Genomic DNA, 22849 nt, shown 5'->3' on the forward strand with positions numbered 1-22849 from the left:
ATGTGCTATTGAAATTTGCCACTGCTGCCACGCTGAAAATTATGGACTCCAAGCTTTGTGTAAATCTGTGTGTAAGGTTCATGCTGGACTCCTCCATGCCCCGTGACAGTGACCCAAAGGCAGGCCCACCAATGCACCAAACATTTCTGTGGGTTTACTCATCAGCCTTTTGCTATTATGCCACCCCATGGATGACCTCATCACCCTCTGGCAAGCTGGCATTTGTAGCGTTGCCCGTATCCCCTGTTCTGACTGCAGGACACCTGTGCCCTGTGACACACCACATGCCATTCCCATCTCTAAGCCAACTTCGAAAGCGCATGCAGTGCAAGTATCTGAGTTGGTGTGTACTGATGTGAGACGGAGTAATGACATTTCATCACCAGCAATCTCTTCTTCCTCTTGCACATCATGCTTCTTGCACTACTGCCTGGCCAAGTTAGAACTCTTGGGTGTATTAAAGGAGAAAAGCATAAAGGTAGAGTTGACATGAGGGAAGAGGTGGTAAATGCAAGTACAATGCTTATTTCAGCTGCAATTTGTAAATCAGAAGAAATTGTGGGAAGAGGATAACGTGGGATGCAAGAAGGAGGAATAGGTTGGAGCATAAAGTAATCTTCACGCTTTCATCTCACTGTTAGCCAAGATATCAGTCATGGAAGCTTCAATAGCAGTTTCCTCCATAGGGATGAAGGTATGCATTCGTAACTGTTCACTCTGCTTGTTGCTGCTGATTGCAGTTATGCACAATCCTGTCAGGCAGAAGAGAGACAAGTGAATGTGATGCAACGTTTCTGGGCGACGTGACTGTCATAGTTGAATAGCTGGCAGTGTGTGCAAGCTGTGAGATGTGGGTATGAAGCTTGAGCAGTGCTAACTCTGTGACTGTGAAGTGAAGCTTTGGATGTAATTGACAGATTGTTGGTGGGAGAGGGATGAGGTTGTGGCACATTGAGGGGTGTCTGAAGTTAGTGATGTAGTTGGTGGAATGTGACAATGTAACCTTGACCATTCGTGTGATATCATTAAACTACTTTCAGCACTGCATCCAGGTTACTGGACTACTCTTTTTGCATTGATCGGCACAGCTATCTGGTCTCACTCTAACTTCTGTTTGTCATGCTTTGCCATGTCAATGGCAAAGCATTTCTTGCCCATCCCTAATTGCCCTTAGACTGGGTGACTTGCTTGGTTATTTCAGAGGGCAGCTGGTTTAGCTCACTCGGCTAAATCGCTGGCTTTTAAAGCAGACCAAGCAGGCCAGCAGCACAGTTCGATTCCTGTACCAGCCTCTCTGGACAGGCGCCGGAATGTGGCGACTAGGGGCTTTTCACAGTAACTTCATTGAAGCCTACGCGTGACAATAAGCGATTTTCATTTCATTTCATTTTCATTTCTGTGGGTCTGTAGTCACACATAGCCCAGGCCAGGGAAGGGCGGCAGATTTCCTTCCCTAAATGGTATGAGTGAACCAGATGAATATTTTGAAAAATCGCTGATCATTCACATGGTCACCATTCCTGAGACTAGCTTTGTATTCTAGATTTATTAATTGAGTTCAAATTCCACCAGCTGCTGTGATGGGATTTGAACCCTTGTTCTCAGGGCATTAGCCTGGGCCTCCGAATTATTAGTCCAGTGACATTGCCACTATATCAACATCTCCCCCTGCTCTAGCATGCAGGTACTCAGCTTAGAACTGTTGCCATTGTTGAAATAAATGGGCAGCACAAAGTTTGCATATTGCCTGCATGAGAAGAAAGGGGTGTTGGCTAATTATGCATCATAATAACCGTGCCTCTTTTTGGGTGTGATTGCATTTTGCCCCTATGCTATCTTAGATCATAAAGGAACCAATTCAAGTGATTTTTTTTGTTTAGTTCAACTGTTCCTGTAATAAGCTTTGTCCATTTAGGTTGTCAGGATCTTTCTTCAGTATGAATAAATCTTGCAGTTTTATCAATTGTGCCCTGTCCCTTTGCAAAACTCAAAGGATGGCACACAATCCAACAGTTAAGCTCTTTTTGATTAATTCAAATGAATTGAGCCTTGCTTTATGAAACTTGAACTTCCAGTCTCCAACAATTAGGCTCTTTCCCACTGAAAGGAAATTGCGTAATTAGGTTAGATTAAGGCAACTTCAAAGCAGCATTTTCCACAGAAACAGAGATTTCAAGTGACAGCTGATGCTTTGTCACCTGTGAGGAAAAGGTTGCGACAACTTTGATTTTCTTTTTCATCGTCTTGTTATTTTTACTTTTACTTTTTAGATCCATTACCTCTGGTGGATCACTGGGCTCAACTGCACTAAGTCTTATAGAAAGCCAGTCAACATTGAATGTGAAGCAAGAGTGGCCTCATGGTTACCCAATCCTTCCATCCCTCCCGTCGTATCAAGGTTCTCAGAATGGCAGCGAACTAGGGGATGTGTTGAGTATACCGCCTGGGACTGCCATGTCAAATAACAGCACCACAAACTCTTTGCCGTCCTACCTGTTTGGGAATGAGAACAGCGCTCGCAATTCTGCCCGATCTAATTCTGCTCGATCAAGAAAAAGAGGTCTTTCCACCTCGCCCTTTTCAGATGGAGTTGGAATCGACCTCATTATCCGCACATCTCCAACTTCATTAGTTGCATACATCAATGGATCCAGGGGGTCTCCAGCTGATGTTTCCCCTCAGCCTGAAGTGTGTGGACATTTCCTCGGAGTCAGGGGTAGTTGCATCCCTCAGGCTTACAATACAGCAGGTAAAGAGCGTAATCTCTTTACACTCACTGATCTTGAAGCCAGTAACGGAGTGTACCAGAGGATGCAGCAGCTGGAACACTCTTCTGTGCATCCCATGCTGATGAACAACATGGTTGTTCAACAGGGTATCTCAGTGATTGGTAATCAGCAGTATGATGCATTTAAAAATGATCAAATGGATGAATTCTCTTCAGGCATGGAAATTCCTACACTGCCCCAGGGCCCGCCACCACCTTACCACGCCCACCAGCACCTCATGACCCACTCCCATCCCCGTGGGCAGCCATCACCACAAGGGACACAGCTGGATGAGGACGGTGAGCCATCAAGAGTTAACGGAAAGCACTGCTGCCGATGGATAGACTGCAGTGCAATGTACGATGAGCAGGAGGAGCTTGTGCGACATATTGAAAAGGCACACATAGACCAGCGTAAAGGAGAGGACTTTACTTGCTTCTGGGCTGGTTGTCCACGCAGATACAAGCCATTTAATGCTCGCTACAAACTGTTGATCCACATGAGGGTGCATTCAGGAGAAAAGCCAAACAAGTGTACGGTAGGTGACAAAGCAAAGTTCTATATACTCCTTTTTACTTGCTTACAAATGAACAATTTTATTGACATGAGGCACTGAAGCACTGTGCGATAATTAATCATGTTTACCATATCTAGCTTTGGTTGCCATCTTTATTCTTGCAAAAATAGCTTCAAAAATACAGTAACTTATGTTTGGTTCATTGAATATAATGGAGTGCCACAGTCTTAGTGATTTTCTGGATATCTCAACTATAATATAGCTTTGATGCAAAGAAAACAACACCAATGTATTTTTTAAATTGAGGATTAACATTCCAAAAGATTTCTTTTGTGCAGCAATGGTTGCAAATACTATGCAAAACCTGAACGTTCAGTTTTATTGCCTCTAATATTGTTTCATGAATTCATGCAGTAGCCTAGTTACTAACAGCAGCAAACATTATTTGTGCAATAAGGACATAAATGGAAAGACTGCACAAGTTTTTAAGTTTAAAGGGTAAACTGCTGCTCATTTGACCATGCACAATGCCATGCAGTGATAGCTTCTGGGTTTTAAAGCTGTCGCATTATTGAACCCTGTATTGTAACCTCTTCATAGGGTGATACTAAATAGAATCGGGTAGGAGGCAGGAGAAAAATCAAAGGGAAAGTTTTCATCAGAATAGTGTTATGTAAATCAAAGCAACAGATCCAAGAAAGGATTTGGCACAAGGTGTTGGCTGCTGTAGCCCTCTTGATCAATGTTGATTGATGATGCAGGAAATGCATGAAGTATATTGTTTGCACTAGGGAATGATCTGTGAGTCAACACTCCCAGTAAGGAACTATAAGGAGCACATGTTAGCTAAGAGAAAATCATGTCCACAGTTTCCTGAAATACTCTCCCAACAGAATGATGTACTGTACAATGCCTCTTAAATACAAGATGACTTTTTAAATGCAAGAAATATGGTAAGAGCACAATTGCCCATACATTGACAGATGCTTTAATATTTAAATCATTGTATTCAAAAGGGATTTGGATTGCTATCTGAAAATCAATAATGTGCAAGGTTACGAGGATACAGCAGGAGAGTGGGATTAGGTAGAACGCTCTTTTAGTGAGACAGTACAGACGTGATGGGCCAGATGGTCTCCTTTTGCATAGCAAGGATTCTGCATTCTCATTACTGAGAAACTAAAAATACTGGTATTATGTTATTTATCAGGATACACACCACATTGTTTTGAATCCACTCAAGTGAATTAGAAATCGTTTTGATAAATTAGTGAGAAGCTATTGAAAGAAAGATTCAACCAACAGGATTGGAGCACTAAAGAGGAGCAACAATACAGAAGAGGTACAAGATTTGGTGTAACTTTGAAAACAGTGTTAGAATACAGATTGTTAGGTAGGGAATATATCGGTATGTTTTTATAAGAGAGATAAAATCACTACATTTTCGAAGTTAACAAATGAGAATTAAAAATTGTTGCATTTGCTAGATTTTTCAATTCTGTGAAACTATGCCAAGAACTGTGCTGGGAAGTTACGGAAATGACTTGTGGTCTAAAGGTGATCAGACCTGATAGTTTCAAGTCTATCACTGAGGTGTGATCATCGCTGTTGCAGCTCTGTATGAATCCTATTTCTAGTACAAGAAAAGTTAGTAAGTAAAACTAAAGCGATAGAGGTTGGATGCAAATATTAATTTTTAGATAGGAACTAGGTCGGCTGACAGATTTTGAAATGGTTGCAATGAAATTATTATGCCACGTTATTAGTCAAGCCCATGTGTTTGTGGTTGAGTTGCCACCTCTATATGATGTGAACAGTAGATTACAAAGATGACATTGTTGGGCGGAATTTACTGGCTATTCACGCCGGCGGGATAGTCCGGTCACACCGACGGTGCACCCCGGCCTCGGGTTTGGGGCAGCACGGTAGCATTGTGGATAGCACAATTGCTTCACAGCTCCAGGGTCCCAGGTTCGATTCCCGGCTTGGGTCGCTGTTTGTGCGGAGTCTGCACGTTCTCCCCATGTGTGCGTGGGTTTCCTCCGGGTGCTCCAAAGATCCAGTCCAAAGATGTGCGGGTTAGGTGGATTGGCCATGCTAAATTGCCCATAGTGTCCAAAATTGCCCTTAGTGTTGGGTGGGGTTATTGGGTTATGGGGATAGGGTGGAGGTGTGGACCTTGGGTAGGGTGCTCTTTCCAAGAGCCGGTGCAGACTCGATGGGCCTCCTTCTGCACTGTAAATTCTATGAAATCTATGTTTCATGGTGACGAGGGAATCCCGTTGACAACACTGGGACCAGTAAGTTCCCCTGGGGCCGCCTGCACCACCAAATCCCGCCCCCAGTGTACGGTGTAAATTGCAGTTCTGTTTTAAGGTTTGGATATTTCTTGCTAGGATTGGGTTGAAATGGAGGTGGGCAGTGAAAGAAAATGGCACTGATGTCATGCATGAAGACACTCTCCCCACCCCCCCTCCCCCCATTCCTGATCTTGCCAATTTTCATGAGAGCGGGAGCAGCGTGAGGAGAGAGTGGGGAAGTGAAGTTGCCCTCATCATTAATTGGATGCATTTAGGCAATTAAGCAACTCCTTTAAAAACTTCCTTTCGAAGGTCTCAATTTTTGCATGGGTAGGCAGCCACTGGGAGCTGTATATATCTGAAGAGCACCAGCCCATTGGAACAGGGTCAGCAGTGTGGAAAAAGTTTTATTTAATTGAAGAAGTGGAAGTTTTGAAGCAAATCTATTCCACAGCAATGAAATTTTAATAGCATTAGCATTTCCCTATCCTATCCCAGGTTCCAGCTCTCCTTTTGTCCTGGCCAATTTGGATCCTTTCAGTTTTTTAAACTATGTACAGATGGCAGACAAAGCAACGGCTGCTAAGTCAGGCCAGAATGTCACCCATTTTCATGGTGTCCCACCTCCACTCTCCATCCCTCCAATCCCCACCACTAATCGGCTGCCAATTCCAACTCCTCATCAATTAATCCCTCTTGTCCACTAACATCTTCCCGTTAGGAGGGATTTGCGACTAGCAGCAATCCCATCTCCGACATCCTACCTCCCGAGCCAAAATAATGCCCTTAATCTCAGATACATTTACCCAGCAAGAATTTAATATCTTCTCTGTTCACCATATGGGCATTAATAGAGAAGGTGAGGGTCTGGATTCTCTGGTCCCCCAGCCATGTGTTTCTCTGCAGCACGCCTTTTGTGGAGGTGGGATTCCCTACTATTGCCACTTATCAATTGGATTTCCCATTGAAACCACCCCTTGCAGTCAGGAAACCTGTGGGTGGGCGGAACGCTGCCAACGGGAATGTGGAATCCCAACGGCCCGAGAATTCCGATCTAAGTGTATCACAATGGGCGGAATTTTACACTTCCCTGACAGTCGGTTTGAAAGTGACATGGTGGTGCTGTGGGGTGGAGGAAGGGATTCATAAAATGCAGCAGGCAACTTGCTGGCTATTTACCTGCCTTTCCCAGTTCTGGGATGGTGGCAAAGCATCTGATCGCTTATCACCCCTAGGCCTATTGAGGCCCTTAAGTTCAATCAATGACCGCTTAAGGGCCCCATCCTGCTGTTAGAACATAGAACATACAGTGCCGAAGGATGATGCCATTTGGCCCATCGAGTCGGCACCGACCCACTTAAGCCCTCACTTCCACCCTATCCCCATACCCCAATAACCCCTCCTTTTGCCACTATTTCACTCAGGACGGGGAAGGCTGACATCATGTGGGTAACCTGGCAGTTTTAGCTGGGAGAGCTGGTTTCAGGCAAGAGGGACAGACATCCTTTACAGTCCTTTTGGCGCATCAAAGGCACCTCCACCCTAGGCCTTCCACCCAGGCTTCTTAACCCTTAAAACCCAGCCCTATGTTTCCTGAGGATGATTGGCAAAGCAGTAATTCAGCCCACAGATTGTTTTTTTAAAGTTCCCTTTGACTAGGAAAGGATGGAAAATAAAAATGCCACAAATATTTTCTGAAACTATCAATTGTTGCAACTCCAAATGTTTATTTGAAATTATTCCAGATTTGGAATGATGAATTTACTTTGAAGGTTAATATTACACGAACTGAGGTGTCAGCTGTGTGCATGTATTGCTCTGAATGTATTGGTCAGCTATATTAAAGAAAGGGGGGGAAATAATCATGGGGCAGCAGGGTAGCATGGGGGGCAGCAGGGTAGCATTAGGGGCAGCAGGGTAGCATGGTGGTTAGCATAAATGCTTCACAGCTCCAGGGTCCCAGGTTCGATTCCCGGCTGGGTCACTGTCTGTGCGGAGTCTGCACGTCCTCCCCCTGTGTGCGTGGGTTTCCTCCGGGTGCTCCGGTTTCCTCCCACAGTCCAAAGATGTGCGGGTTAGGTGGATTGGCCATGCTAAATTGCCCGTAGTGTCCTAATAAAAGTAAGGTTAAGGGGGGGTTGTTGGGTTACGGGTATAGGGTGGATACGTGGGTTTGAGTAGGGTGATCATGGCTCGGCACAACATTGAGGGCCGAAGGGCCTGTTCTGTGCTGTACTGTTCTATGTTCTATGTTCTATGTTCTATGTATCTAGTGATGCAGCATTTCAAATTTATTGTGCAATGATTTCATAGGTCATCATCTTTATGTTACTCTGACAATATCAAACCCACGACCCATGCAGATAGTAAATACAATAAAATATATAACTAGCATTGAGATACCTCAAAAATGTTCTCCAACAAAAGCTTTAGAAAACCAGCTCCAACAAGACAGTTGGTGGAAAGAGTCATGAGCAATGCTATCGAGATGCATTTACTTACCTCTAACATGCTCACCAATGATCAGATGAGTTATGCCAGGATGGCCGTGCTCCAAATGTGAACACAAGCTGAATTTCAAAGTGAAGTCAGAGTAACTGCCTTGGTGACAAGGCAGCATTCAACTGAGTACAGCAAAAAGAATGTTCAGTAAGGCTGAAGTCAGAAGGAAAGAGGGGGAAATTCTCCAATTGTTAGAGTCACCTGTTAAAGTCACAGGAAGATGTTGTAGTAGTTGGAGACCAATCATCTCAGCTACAGGACATTGCTGTGAGAGTTCCTCAGGGCAGCGTCTGAGGCTCAGCTATCATCAGCTGCTTCATCAATGAACTGTCGTCCATTTTCTCATTTGATTGAATAGTGTTCATTCCATTCGCTATTCCACAGACCATAAAACAATCCATGCACACACGCAGCAAAACCTAAACAATATCTATGCTTTAGACGTGAGTGCATTAACAGCCATAAAACACGTGAATAAACATCTAGCCACTTTCAGAAGCTAGGGAAAAGGTAGGCTTGTAAATAATTGGGTAGCACTGTGTAGGAGGACTGGTCGGGTCGATTGGTCAGAGAGGACGCGTGTGGTCAGGGGGATGGGGATCTTGTTGGTCAGGTGATCTAGGGTGATTATTGGTAGATTTTGGGGTGGGGTTTGGGTGGTCAGAGGTATACTGGTCAGTGGGGGATTGGGTTGTCAGTTGGGGTTTAATTGGGGCAGGTTCGTTAGGGGAGATGGGGTCAGGTGATCAGTGAGGTGAGTGGTTAGTTGGATCGGTTGGTTGGCAGTGGGGTGTGGGTCAGCTGGTCAGTGTAGGGGGTTAGTCAGGAGTGGTCAGGCAGGAGTCAGTTGGGTATGTCAGTGGGTATGGGTAGGTCAGTTTGTGGGGTAGCTGCCTTGTAGGTTGATAAGTGAGGGAGAATCATAATAATCTTTATTAGTGTCACAAGTAGGCTTACATTAACACTGCATTGAAGTTACAGTGGTGGGGCTCGAGTGGTCAGTAGGGGGGAGAGGGATTGGCGGCCAATTGACCAGTGAGGGTTAGTGGTGTTTGGGTGATCAGTCGGGGGTGTTCAGGGGGGTACCCTGGGGTGTTGGGAGGTGGGGGGAGCCCCATGGAGTGGCGGGGGGTCGATACTGTATTGCCCAGGTGTTGGAAGTGGTTTTAATTCTAACATTTTCTGGGTAATTACTGTAAGGCAGTTGGAACAATCCAAACCAGGCCATGAGAATACCATCACCTCAAGCACTCCTTGATCTTGCATACCATCCTGGTTTGGACAAATATTGCCATTTCTTCTTCATTGAGAGCATCTTTGCCACATATGGACTGTAGACTGCAGTGAAAAGGATAACCATCACTTTTCAGAGTAACGGGTGTGGAGTAATAAATGCTAGTCCTACTCTTCAGAATGAATTCCTAAAATATTTGAGACAGCTTAGTTTTTTGGGAAAAGATAATAAAAATGTGGGGTTGAGAATCCTCGAATCTCTTTCCTTTTACACCCTTACCATCACAAGAGAAGATTTTCAACTCATTGATCTTTATTTGAACTGAAACCTGGATATCAGGTGGCAAAGAACAATATTATACCTTCAGTGCCACCCACTCATCCTTTAGTATGTTGAAACTGGCATAAAAGTGGAATCACAGAAAAATTCTTCTTAAATGCCCTATCATATTTTAGTTCTTCAGTTATTCCTAATATATCTGGAACTGGTAACGTTGCACAGCCAGAAGCAACATTTGCTCATGATTTGAATTAGAATTGAGTTCCTCTAATGACATTTTACCAGTCATAAGAACCATGTTTAGTAAATCTGAATGCAATCTAATTTTTGTCCATATGGATAGAATTATATCCATCTCTCAGGTTTTTTTTATATTGTGTTACCCTCTTCATTGAAATATGAGGCTCTTGTAAGTGGCCATCGAGTAAGGTAGCCAATAAAATGCGGTTCCAGGAAACAGCATTTCACAGTCTGAATTCGATTTACATTGCCAATGAGATTTCATATAGGTGGATCAGGGTAACTGAGTCCCGTGTCTGAATGAAACATTTTCTTCCAGATTTAAACCTGCACCTCCAAAACACAATCAAAAAGTTCTCATGCTAATACCTATGTGTTTGAATCACATGAGGAGACAAAATGAAGTTTCCTCTGATCAAATTGACAGTGCAGCGTGCTATCATTTCAAATAAACATGACGAATGGTAACATCTCCACTACTGGAAACTGAAAACAAAAACATGCTGTTTTCTAACATCTGGAGAAGTTTAGCCATGTCAGAGAAGAAACATTGCTGAGCCATTGGCATGAATCCCATGAGGCATCTGGTATATCAAACTCTTTAACAGGTATGATAGAAGTATGATCTTCAGAAATGTTTGAATGACATTTGCTGGAAGGATGGGAAAGAAAAAAGTTAAACAGAGGGGAGAAATCCTCTCCAGATGTTCCACTGGCAACAGTCAGTAGGAATACCTGCCAGAAACTATTTTACTTCAGAAAGCACAATTTAAGATCTGTCATTCAGTAATTTTAATTTCATTTCCCATGAGGTGGCATGCGATCTAGCATACCTGAGCAACTGGCCTTGTTTTATACTATGCATTTTGTGGAAAATCAGAACCAGATTTTATTTTATTTTTTGGAAAAGCAGTTTGCCTGTGTTAGAGAAGCATCGCTGGCTTATATCGGGGTAAATGGATTTTAAAGGGATATTGTCATTACAGGAAAAAAAACATAGAAATCTTTCTTGGGCACCTGTACAAAATGGCCCTCTCACATCAGACACCTGTTATATATCTGGCCAGATATTCAGTTCAATTTAGTTGAACAGAGGTGAAAATATGACAGAAGGTTGAACAGGCAGTCAAAGCGATAGCGCCTGTTTGTGCAACCACCCAAGGTGAATTTCTATCCCCAGTTGTTTAACCAATCTCACTGTTTAGTTATAGAGAGCAACCATAATAGCAGGACTTCATTGTTAGTTACGTTGAAAATTGACACAATGACACGATGATATGTTTAATATGATTTGTAGCATTATGCATTTCCAAATTTGATTTGTATCCATTAGAAAGAAAATTAAGCCTTTTGACTGAGTACAGCCAATTGTGCGTTTTCTGTTCTATGGAATTGTTACTGAATATGGTGGAAATGTGATTGAGTGACATTTGTTGAAAAAATAGGGCAAAAATATCCTGGGTATATTGATAATTGACTTCTGAGTGAATTAAGCTGTAGCTTGGTAAGCACAATATAAATAATTCAGTCAGGTCGGTGTATTGAGTTATTTTTATCGCACTTCAAACTACGAGCCAGATGCATTTTTGCATGCAAGCATTTTTTCTTTCACCAATTCCTTTGTCAATAAATAATTTCACCAATTCCCTTTTTGCACATTTTACCGGATTCTTCTCCCTGTTACAACTGTTGTTTGGATTTGGATTTGATTTATTAACATTTGTAACGAGGTACAGTGAAAAGTATTGTTCTGCATACTGTCCAGACAGATCGTTACATATATGAAAAAACATACGACATACATAAATACACAATGTAAACACAATGTTAATACATAGGTACAGGCATCGGGTGAAGCATACGGAGTGTAGTACTACTCAGTAGAGAAGATGTGTGAAGAGATCAGTTCAGTCAATAAGAAGGTCATTCAGGAATCTGGTAACAGCTGGTAACCTATCCATCTCTGTCTTAAAGATAGTGATTTGGCCTGCACAGCCTTCTGCGGCAAAGAGTTCCACAGATTCATCACCCTCTGTCTGAAGAAATTCCTCCTCATCTCAGTTTTAAAGGATCATCCCTTTAGTTTGAGATGGTGTCCCCTGGTTCTAGTTTTTCCTACAAGTGGAAACATCCTCTCCACGTCCACTCTATCCAGGCCTCGCAGTATCCTGTAAGCTTCAATAAGATCCACCCTCATCCTTCTAAACTCCAACAAGTATAGACCCAGAGTCCTCAAATGCTCTTCATTCCAGGGATCATTCTTGTGAAACTCCTCTGGACCCTTTCCAAGACCAGCACATCCTTCCTTAGATATGGGGCCCATAACTGCTCACAATACACCAAATGGGGTCTGACCAGAGCCTTATACAGCCTCAGAAATACATCCCCTGCTCTTGTATTCTAACCCGCTCAACATGAATGCTAACATTGTATTTGCCTTCCTAACTGCCGACTGAACCTGCACGTTAACCTTAAGAGAATCTTGATCTAGGACTCCTAAGCCCCATTGTGCTTCTGATTTCCTAAGCCTTTTACCATTTAGAAAATACTTTATGCCACCATTCTTCCTACCAAAGTGCATAACCTCACACTTCTATTTCACATTGTATTTCATTTGCCACTTCTTTGCCCAGTGTCCTAGCCTGTCCATTTCCTTCTGCAGCCTCCCTGCTTCCTCAATACTACCTGTCCCTCTGCATTTCTTTGTATCATCTGCAAACTTAGCAACAGTGTCCTCAGTTCCTTCTTCCAGATCATGAATGTATATTGTGAAAAGTTGTGATCCCAACACTCACCTCTGAGGCACACCACTAGTCACCAGCTGCCATCCACTTTATCCCCACTCTCTGCCTTCTGCCAGTCAGCCAATCCCATATCCATGCCGGTATCTTACCCTTAACACCATGGGCTCTTAACTTATTTAACAGCGTCCTATACAACACTTTGTCAAAGGCCTTCTGGAATCTAAATCGATCACGCCCACAGGTTCTCCTTTGTCTAACTTCCTTGATACCCCCTCAAAGAATTCTAACAGATTTGTCAGACATGACCTCCCCTTGATGAAGCCGTGCTGACTCAGTCCTATTTTATTATGCACTTCCAAGAACTCTGCAATCGCATCTTTAATAATGGACTCTAAAATTTTACCAATGACCGAAGTCAGGCTAACCGGCCTACAATTTCCCATCTTCTGTCTCCTTCCTTTCTTAAACAGGTGTGTTACAATAGCTATTTTCCAGTCCTCTGGGACCCTCCCTGCCTCCAGTGATTCCTGAAAGATCATCACCAATGCCTCCCCATTCTCTACAGCTATCTTCTTTAGAACCCGAGGGTGTAGTCCATCGGGTCGAGGTTATTTGTTCATCTTCAGAACTTGCAGTTTCCCCAGAATCCTCTCCTTAGTGAACCTTCTCCTTAGCCACTACACTCACCTTTCCTCCCTGATTCTTCTGAATTTCTGGTGTCCCACTGGTGTCTTCCACTGTGAAGGCTGATGCAAAGTATCATGGTGGTAATTATTGCAGTGGTAATGCTCTAAGAGCACCAAGGCTAATTTAAAAACAAAATGTTCCTGCATTACTGACTGTTGTTCAACCTATAACTCTGCCATTCATGCAGTGTCATTGAATGCATGACATACCGTGATTGGGTGCTTCGGCAGATCTATTCAGCTTTATAATTATTCAGACATTCCATATCATATTTGTGTCATTCGATACTCTGACACAGCATTTCTTTTTGGCATAAGAGTTCCAACAAGCACTATTTCTGTGACAGTGTGCAGTTCCTGGACCTCCTTTTGGAGATCTGGATTTGAGGATGGCTATAAAATACATTTGGAGTTGTAGCGCGGTTGGTAACGTCCCAGCCCAGGAATTCATGGCCAAGGAAGGTTCGTTCATGACATGGTCAAGCAAGCTGTGTGCGTCAACGTGTAAATCATTCCAAACATGCCGTAGCTGGCAGTAAGAGCAGCAGAGTCTCCTGGTCAGCCACGCTTGATGTGGAGTGGCGCCCCTCAACCTATAAGTCCATAGTGACAGACTACCGAACCGTTCTAGGAATTACTAGCTATGGAAACAGACTTGGTACACCACTAGGTGTGGAAAGAGAATTGGAATGGAATAGAATATATCTGGAACAGCTTGTCCTAGACTGGTCCTCCAAATTACACCCTTCATCTTTTCAAAACCTCTTGCATTCGACGTTTGTCATTGGTGTCAGAAATTATATAGACGTGGTTATCCAGGTAGATTTGAGTAGATTTTTGTTTTAAAACAAAAGATATCAATCAAACCTGTATCTGAATAAATCTCACAAGATATTTGTATTTGAACTAAATGGTTTAACGCTTCTTTCAGAAATTGGTTTCAAACAAACAATTTTGTAACAATTGCATCAGATTGAAGCATGATTTCTGTGAGAAACACTGGTTGATAGCTCCATATGCACTGCGACAGAAGTATAGAAGCCAATATAATGTCCAATCTTTGACAAAAATGAGGCATTGTTATTTTGAAATAGCTGCCTCCCTAACAATACTGTGGGTGCACCTACACCACATTATTATAAAGTGAAAGGGGGTAAATGTACCCCGACTACGCTTGACCAGTTTTCAGTAACCCTTTAAACTCAGGCATGCTACTCACGCAGTGAGATAGACAAAGGGAACAAGAATCGGGTGAAGGTCCAACAAAAGTTTATTGAACACTTTATCAGGGAAAAACAATATTTATCAAACTCTGCTTTCATACTTCTAATTAAACTAATTAAACTCTATCAAACTCTATAAATCTCTTCTCAGGATTCTTCAGTAAACAGCCTTAAATCTCTATTTGAACAGTCTCAAATCTACGCTAGCTACCTACTTCTGACACATACTTCTCATGATTTGCTACACCCTATCCACAGATATCTATCACTATATTTGAACTGTTCATCTGATGAGTCTGGTAATACCTATTCAATAAGGTCACAACAGCCTGTTCCTCGGTCTTTGAGAATTGGCCAATGTTTCAGGATCTGCAGTCATCAATTTGGGCTTCCCCTCTCATTTAGGTCTGGTTCTGATCTTCGGGTCGTTTCACCAGGCTGGTCTTCTGGGTCTGGTCAGTCTGATGATGCTCACCACGAGGTACAAGGAGGTAGAGAAGCTGTGCTGCTCAGCTACCAGTCAAAGGTGCTCTCTGGAGACGCCGTTGAATAAGTTGTAAAAACAGAGCTGGGGCTCCAGGTTGCCTTATTTATTTCCCTCTTTGCACTCTTTTCAAAGACCCTGTGGCCTGTGCCCAATACTGGCATCAGGCGGAGGCAGGAATGAGGTGGTTACTTTCCATATTTGGAGGTCGCAAAACAGGGTTTTGAACCTTCAACTATCAAATGCTGCCCATGTCACGCTATGTCTCTGGTGTCCTACTGAGCTGGGTGCCACCAAGTCTGTGTAGCATTCTTCGAACAAAGCAGGTTCACTGGAGGTGTAATAGCAGTTTGTTCTGAACCCATGGCCGGGATTCTCCTCTACCCGGCGGGGCGGGGGGTCCCGGCGTAGTGGAGTGGCGCCAACCACTCCGGTGTCGGGCCTCCCCAAAGGTGCGGACTTCTCCGCACCTTTGGAGGCTAGGCATGCACTGGAGTGGTTGGCGCCACGCCGACTGGTGCCAAAACCGGCGCCAACGGCCTTTGACGCCCACCCCCGGCGTCGGGGCTGGCCAAAAGGAGTGGTTGGCGCCACGCTGACGTCACCACCGGCGCATGCGCGGTAGGGGGGTTCTCTTCCGTCTCCGCCATGGTGGACACCATGGTGGCGGCGGACTTAAAAGAGTGCCCCTGTGGCACTGGCCCGCCCGCCAATCGGTGGGCCCCGATTGTGGGTCTGGCAACCATGGGGGCACCCCCCGGGAACCGATCGCCCCGCGCCCCTCCCAGGACCCCGGGGGCCCGCTTGTGCCTCCGATCCCGCCGCCACCAGAGGTGGTTGAAACCACATCGGCGGGAGAGGCCTCTCAGCGGAGGAACTTCAGCCCATCGCGGGCAGGAGAATCGCCGCATGGGCTCGCCGATCGGCACGGAGGGCACGCCAATCGGCGGGGCGTGATTCCCGCCCCCACCAATTTCCGGGGGGTGGAGAATTCCGGCCATGGTGGGGGCGGGATTTTCGCGATCCCGGGCGATTCTCCGACCCTGTGGGGGGGGTCGGACAGTTTCGCCCCATGTGAGTGTTAGCACCTGGCAAGCCAGTTCCAGGCCTGTATGGCTTCGATGGGAAGTTGATTGTCTAAGGCCTGGCTGAATGAATACTGTCTGTTCCAGCTCTGCAGTTTGCAAATTGCAGAGTCCGGCTAGGTTTAAACTTGGCTTCACATTTCGAGTTTTTAATCTATGTTCATTGAAAAAATATCAACATTTCTGTAACAATCCTGGAGGTCATGGGTCACCTGACCACAACATAGATGGCCACGGTTCAAAAAGGCAGCTCATGGCGAACTTCTCAATGGCAATTAGGGACGGGCAAAAATACTGGCGTAGCCAGCGAAGCCCACAGCCTTTGAATGAAAAAAACATGTTTTTAAGATGTTATATGAGGTTAGTTCATACCGTGTGAAATAAAATGAACTTTGTAGCATGCTCCCATCTAGAGCAACAATAGGGACCTTTCAATTCAGTAGAACATATCTGATGCAGCACTGCATTTTTACAGGAGCCATCAATGCAGTGTGGAATAGTTATGTTGAGGCCATAGAATGTTGGTAAAACTGTTAAAAATACTTCAATTATTCTTTGTTTTAGTGTCTCAGTTGCGAAGTTCAAGTTCTTCAATTCAAGTGACTTGAAATTGCCACAGAGGTCAACAGCTAAGAAACAAATGGTAAATAGAAAGCTAATAGCAATCAGGTTGATTCGGCCTGTTTTTTCTATTTGAGAGCTCAGAATACACTGAAAATACATGTAAAGAGAAAACAAGCAAGGTTCTCTACAAATGGAATGGTTTGTTGTTTGGCAGTTTTAAAACAGATCCTGTATTATTGTGATATGAGGTACACGGAGGTTTAAAGGACTATAACTTAACCTTCTGTCAATCAGTACCACATCTACAGATTATGAGTTAGTAGCCCCATGACCTGTATTCAACCTAAAATTAGTAATGGTCAACTGTATTTATTGTGCCACTTAACTTAGAGTCATTGGTAAACTTAAAGTACAGTTTTCTGTTTCTTAATTCAAGTCATTATAAATATAGTGAATAACTGTAGCCCCAGTACAGTTCCCTGGGAGAGCACTGCCAATTTGGAAACATATCCATCATCCCTGCTCTCTGTTTCTTATCTCCAAATCAATTTCCTCTATAAGTTAATAAGTTACTCTAGTTCCATGTACTCTCATTTTTATCAACAATCTTTTCACTGGAACTTTGTACATGATCTTCAAATCCATATAAATAATTTCCATCGGCACTCTTTATTTACCATGTTAGTTTCCTCCTCAAAAAATTCAACTAGGTTGTTAAACATAGTTCCCCATTGCAAGCCCAGGCTGCTTCTCTCTGAACAGATTATATTGGTCCAAATACTCAGTTCCTAAAATTAAATCCTCCTCAATCTACTAGTGATTGTTGTGGGTACACTCATTGGGATTGCATTCGGGAGGTGAGAAGAGATATCAAAAGATAATGTGATGAATTCTCCATTGTCTGACACCAATTGCAAGGTTCCTGATCCAGTGGGAAATGGAGCAAGGCTGAAAAACTGGATCGGCCCCGGGCATCAATCCCATTCCGATGATCGAGTCCCTTGCCTGCAATGGCAGCGAGCTACACACCCCAGTAAAATGTAAATCAATGATGAGAACCTTTTTTGCACCTGACTAATGGGCTTCAAATTAATTTGAGTCTCCACTGTGCCTCCCCTTCCCGTAATGCACCAGCCCCCATAGCGGGAGATCCTCCTGGCGGGATTTGGTGCAAGTATTCCCAAGCATGGTCCTGATGCGGTGGACCCTGCAGTGGGTCAAGGGGGTCAGTGCATAACTGAGGTGCTGCCCAAAGTCCACTCCCCCACAATAGAAATCCTGCTCCCCATAATCACATTTGCTATGATTGACAGTTCCTCACCACATCAAAAGCAGCTAAGTGCTTTCACTTCCTATTTTTCACAGCAGAAATAACTTAGTTCCTTTTGATATGGTGAGGAGCTCTCAATCATAGCAAGAACATTTATAAACATTGTGTTTAGCATCACAGCAGGGTACTTGAGACTCATTCAAGCATGAAGGGAAAGTTAGATCAACAATCCACCAGCTAGCTATCTCTGGAGTAATAGAACTGTCAACCATTGGCTAGTTCAATATATTTCTGTGTGAAATTGAATGGAAGATTTACATTTCAAGGGCTGCCAAGGGATTTGAAGCCCTTTGAAGTGAACTTGGCTTTGGAGGAAGCCTCTCACATTTGTAAAAGCTGTTATTTTAAACACTTTTGACTGAGGCAGCAGATGTTAGGGAAGGGTATGTGAAAATGAAGTGATTTTTCACTCAACTGATTGGACTGCTCTTTCAATTTCAGACAGGGGTGATTGATGGGAGTCTCTGATGGGGGTGTCTAATGGGGTATCTGATGGTGGTCTGATTGGGTGGGCTGAGGGGGTTGGGTCACCCCCATGGATGGATGCTGTGAGGGGTGACACATTATTTCTTTGGTAAGGGAGAGGATGCTCCTACTTGTAAACAGAAAGGTGCAACATAATTAGCATTATGGGGGGTGGAGGGGGGGCCTGTTGCCGGACCCCACTATCGGGCCACCATTACCAGGATTCCAAAACAGTCCTGCAAGCTCTCCACCATGCATAAATTAGCATGGAAAAGGAGAGGGAATCACACTTAGATGCCTCTCCGAGCGCCATGGGAAATCAGTAGTGTGCCTCCACTGGCAGGAGAACACCTTCAGAACGGAAAATCCAGCCCAATATGTGCTTAAGACACCTTCAAAACCAGTCAGTAATTAAGTTAGCAGGCTGTGCTGAAAACTATTTGCATTTTCGAAATGTACCCTTACTTTAAAGATCTGTTGGTTTGGATGTTACAGCCAGTGGCAAAGCAACAGTGCTTGCTGTTGACCTCAAATAAGGCTGCCCACAACGATCTAGTAATCTCTGTGGCATGGATTTCCCTTTTCCCAATGTCAGTTTGAATCTAGTGCCAAGTGAAGGTCTAGGATCTCCAGGTACTCAACAATGTTGAGATCATCAGACGGCCGATCGCAGAGAAGTATTCTCCCAGGAAGCAAAATACGGACGTAAAAACCATTGAATCTCTCCATTTGATTTTTAAAAACTGTACAGGTAGTGAAATAATGGTTGGGATAAACACATGGGATTCAGTCAATAGCTAAAATACCCTGCTATAAAAAGGTTAAGAGTTTGTGAAATTTCTTATCATAATGGAGAAATTAGACATTAACTAAATATAAAATTACACTTTTCGGGCCACTGTGTCTGTTTTGCGGTAACTATGAATTTAGTATGTTATTAAATTCTCAGTTATACCTCATTCAACAAGGTATAGGATGCAATTTACCGGCCGCAACCCCTTGGAATTGGAACGGGACATGGCCGATGGACCCCTTGAGAGGCCTCTCCTGGGATTCCAGACGGTCGTTGCATCTCACGAGATCCAACGCGATCTCATGAGGCATTACTATCTGGATCCCACCCATAATTGTCAGGACCCAGACTAGCAGAGTTAAGTGTTTAAAAACTCACTTAACTCTACCGATGCAAGGTCGAACCGGCTCATGGCCTTACTGAGGAGACCCTAGCCGGGTGCCATTCAGCACTGGTTCCCACAAATGGGGACTAGGTGGAAAAACACTTGAGAGGGTCTCCCAGGCAAATGGAGGCCCCTGGTGATCAGCCTCTGGGCAGGGTGGCACCCTGGCACTGTTCATGCCACCTCGGCACCCTGGCAGTGCCACATGGGTGCCTGCCTGGTACTGTCAGGGTGGCCAGGTGGCACTGCCATCTGGCAGGAGCACTGCAAGGGTGCCAAGGTGGCCAGGTGGCATTTTGCCCGCACCAGGGATCGGACCCAAGGGTGCCCTGCCCGTGTGAAGTGGGGCTCTGGGGGCTCAAGGAACCCCCAGCAGGTGAGTTTGGGGATGGGGGGTGGTCTGGGAGTTGTGTCAGGGAGCCGAGAGATCTCTTTCTGTACTGAGGAGTTCCGCTCTACAAGCATGGAGAATGACCTCTCTAATCCTGTACAGAACAGATATTTTTGGTTAGGTCGTGTCCATAATATTTTTCAGTGTTTTTACAGCAAGACTAAGAATGGACACTTTCATTATTGCATCCTGGAATGATCTTACCAGTGCACACTCTGCAGAAGCATAGATTCACAGTCAGCAATCTTTGGATTTCCTTACTTAACTGCAGATGTTGCAGGCTGCATAAAATTCAGATAACTAATGACAATAAACACTGACATATTTGCTGCATTGCTACTGCAAAATACAAGCCTGTAGATTATTACAATATGAGTTATTTCTCATCATAAGGGTTAGTTTGTAGACTTCTGTGCTCACAAAATTCAGTTTGGTACTTCACTGAAATTGGCTAGGGTATGTCAATATTTAACTTGAGTGAACATTGAAAACTGCTGAAAATCTGAAACAAAAAACAAATGTTCTGAAAACACTGTTGTGTTCTTTGTGTTGCTTATTTGGGATGGTTACATAGTGCTCCACAAAGACCACAGTGCAGCTTTTACTTAAAGCTAAGATTTTATTGACAGCACTAAACTGGGTTTTGACACTTAGTCCTTTTAGAATACAGAATTGATCAAAAACATCTAACTACACTCATCTACTGCTAATTGCACTACTGGTATAAACTTCTCACACTAACTGTTCTTATGACGTTCACTAGCTGTCACCTGCATATCTCCCCTGAGGTCCAGCATCACTGCTTTATGTAGTAGTATCTGCAACTCCCTCTAGTGGCTACTCGTGGTACTACGTTAACCCTTGTAATGCTATCGTTATGATAATACCACAAACACGTGGCGAATCAGGCAGCTTCTATGGGGACAAGAGAAATATTGCAGGTATGAACCATCTAAGTTTTGACAAAGAATTCACATCCAAAACATCGATTTTCTCCACAGATACCACCTGACCTGATCAGTGTTTCCTGTATTTTCTGTTTCTTATTTTATTTGATAGCTGTTTGCTTTGATGTTCCATCGATAACTGAGAGGAGCCACAAGACACGGATCACATCAAAGAGATTCAGATGTAGAATCCCTACAGTGCAGAAAGAGTCCATTCAGCCCATCAAGTCTGCTTGGACCGTCCAGAAGAGCGCACCCCCTCCCCCCGTCCTATCCCTGTAAGCCTACCTAACGGTGGACACTAAGGAGCAATTTAGCATGGTCAAACCTACACATCTTTGGACTATGGGAGGAAACCAGAGAACCCGGAGGAAACCACACAGACAATGGGGAGAACGTGCAAATTCCACACAGTCACCCAAGGCGGGAATCAAATCCGGGTCCCCGGCATTGAGGTAGCAGTGCTAACCACTGTACCACCGTGCCGCTATATTACTTGCTATAAGCTGAATTGGTTGATAATCATCCTCTGAATTGTGAAAAGAGAATAATACCCTTAAGTCGCTCAAGGTTTTCATTTTATATATCCTTGTGAAGGAGGAGTGAACCTATTCAATTTTGAAATAAAAACAGAAAATGCCAGAAATACTCAGCAGGTCTGGCAGCATCTATGGGGAGTAAAACAAGCTTAATGTTTCAGCTGATGATCAGAACATATTATTCAACGTTAAATTGTTTCTCAGCAGTGACTGACAACTTGAACAATGCACTTAGCTGACAATTCGAGATGAGATCCATGCTGAAAAATCAATGTAATTGCTGCAAATTTTCTAAGTTGCAATTAACAGCCGTTACCCAGCAATGAATTGTATCTGTATAACATGGCACGAAGGAGGGACTGTGATGCAAAGCAGTGGCGAGAGGAGTTGTTGAAATGATGCTGTGCACTGCAATAATAAAACTCAAGCAGTCAATCAAAACCTACATCCCTGGTCTGGTGTTCTAGCCCTCTTGACATGAATGCTAACATTGCATTTGCCTTCTTAACTGCCGACTGAACCTACACGTTAACCTTAAGACAATCGTGAACAAGGACTCCCATGTCCCTTTGTGCTTCTGATTTCCTAAGCATTTCCCCATTTAAAAAATAGTCTATACCTAAATTCCTCCTTCCAAAGTGCATTACCTCACAATTTTCCACATTGTATTTCATTTGCCACTTCATTGCCCACACTCTTAGCTTGTCCAAATCCTTCTGCAGTCCCCTTGCTTCCTCAATACTACCTGTCCCTCTACAGATCTTTGTATCATCTGCAAAGTTAGCAACAGTGTGTTCAGTTCCTTCTTCCAGATCATTAATGTATATTGGGAAAATGTCTGCTCCCATCACAGATCCCTGAGGCACACCACTAGTCACCGGCTGCCATCCTGAAAAAAACCCCTTTATCCCCACTCTCTGCCTTCTGCCAGTCAGCCAAACCGCTATCCATGCCAGGATCTTACCCTTAACACCATGGGCTACTAACTTATTTAACAGTCTCCTATGCGGCACCTTGTCAAAGGCCTTCTGGAAATCTAAATAAATCACGTTCACTGGTTCTCTTTTGTCCAACTTCCTTGTTACCTCCTCAAAGAACTCTAACAGATTTGTCAAACGTGACCTCCCTTTGACAAAGCAGTGCTGACTCAGTCCTATTTTACCATGCACTTCCAAGTACATCGAGATCTCATCTTTAATAACAGACTCTAAAATCTTACCAATGACCGAAGTCAGGCTAACCGGCCAATGATTTCCCGTCTTCTGCCTCTCTCCCTTCTTAAACAGTGGTTTTACATTAGCCACATTCCAGTCCTCTGGGACCCTTCCTGCCTCCAGTGATTCCTGAAAGATCACCACCAACGCCTCCACAAT

At 43.9% G+C, this 22849-nt stretch overlaps 1 protein-coding gene across 1 annotated transcript in view; it reads left to right on the forward strand.

The window, feature by feature from the left end:
- Window positions 1-22849, forward strand: part of glis3 (GLIS family zinc finger 3) — a 716605-nt gene that overhangs the window by 187307 nt on the left and 506449 nt on the right. Inside the window, exon 3 of the mRNA XM_038804655.1 lies at window positions 2271-3306. Coding sequence (XP_038660583.1) covers window positions 2271-3306 — 1036 coding nt within the window. The remainder of the gene's footprint in view (window positions 1-2270; window positions 3307-22849) is intronic.

The sequence above is a fragment of the Scyliorhinus canicula genome, chromosome 8 (genome assembly GCF_902713615.1).
Source record: "Scyliorhinus canicula chromosome 8, sScyCan1.1, whole genome shotgun sequence".
NCBI lineage: Eukaryota > Metazoa > Chordata > Chondrichthyes > Carcharhiniformes > Scyliorhinidae > Scyliorhinus > Scyliorhinus canicula.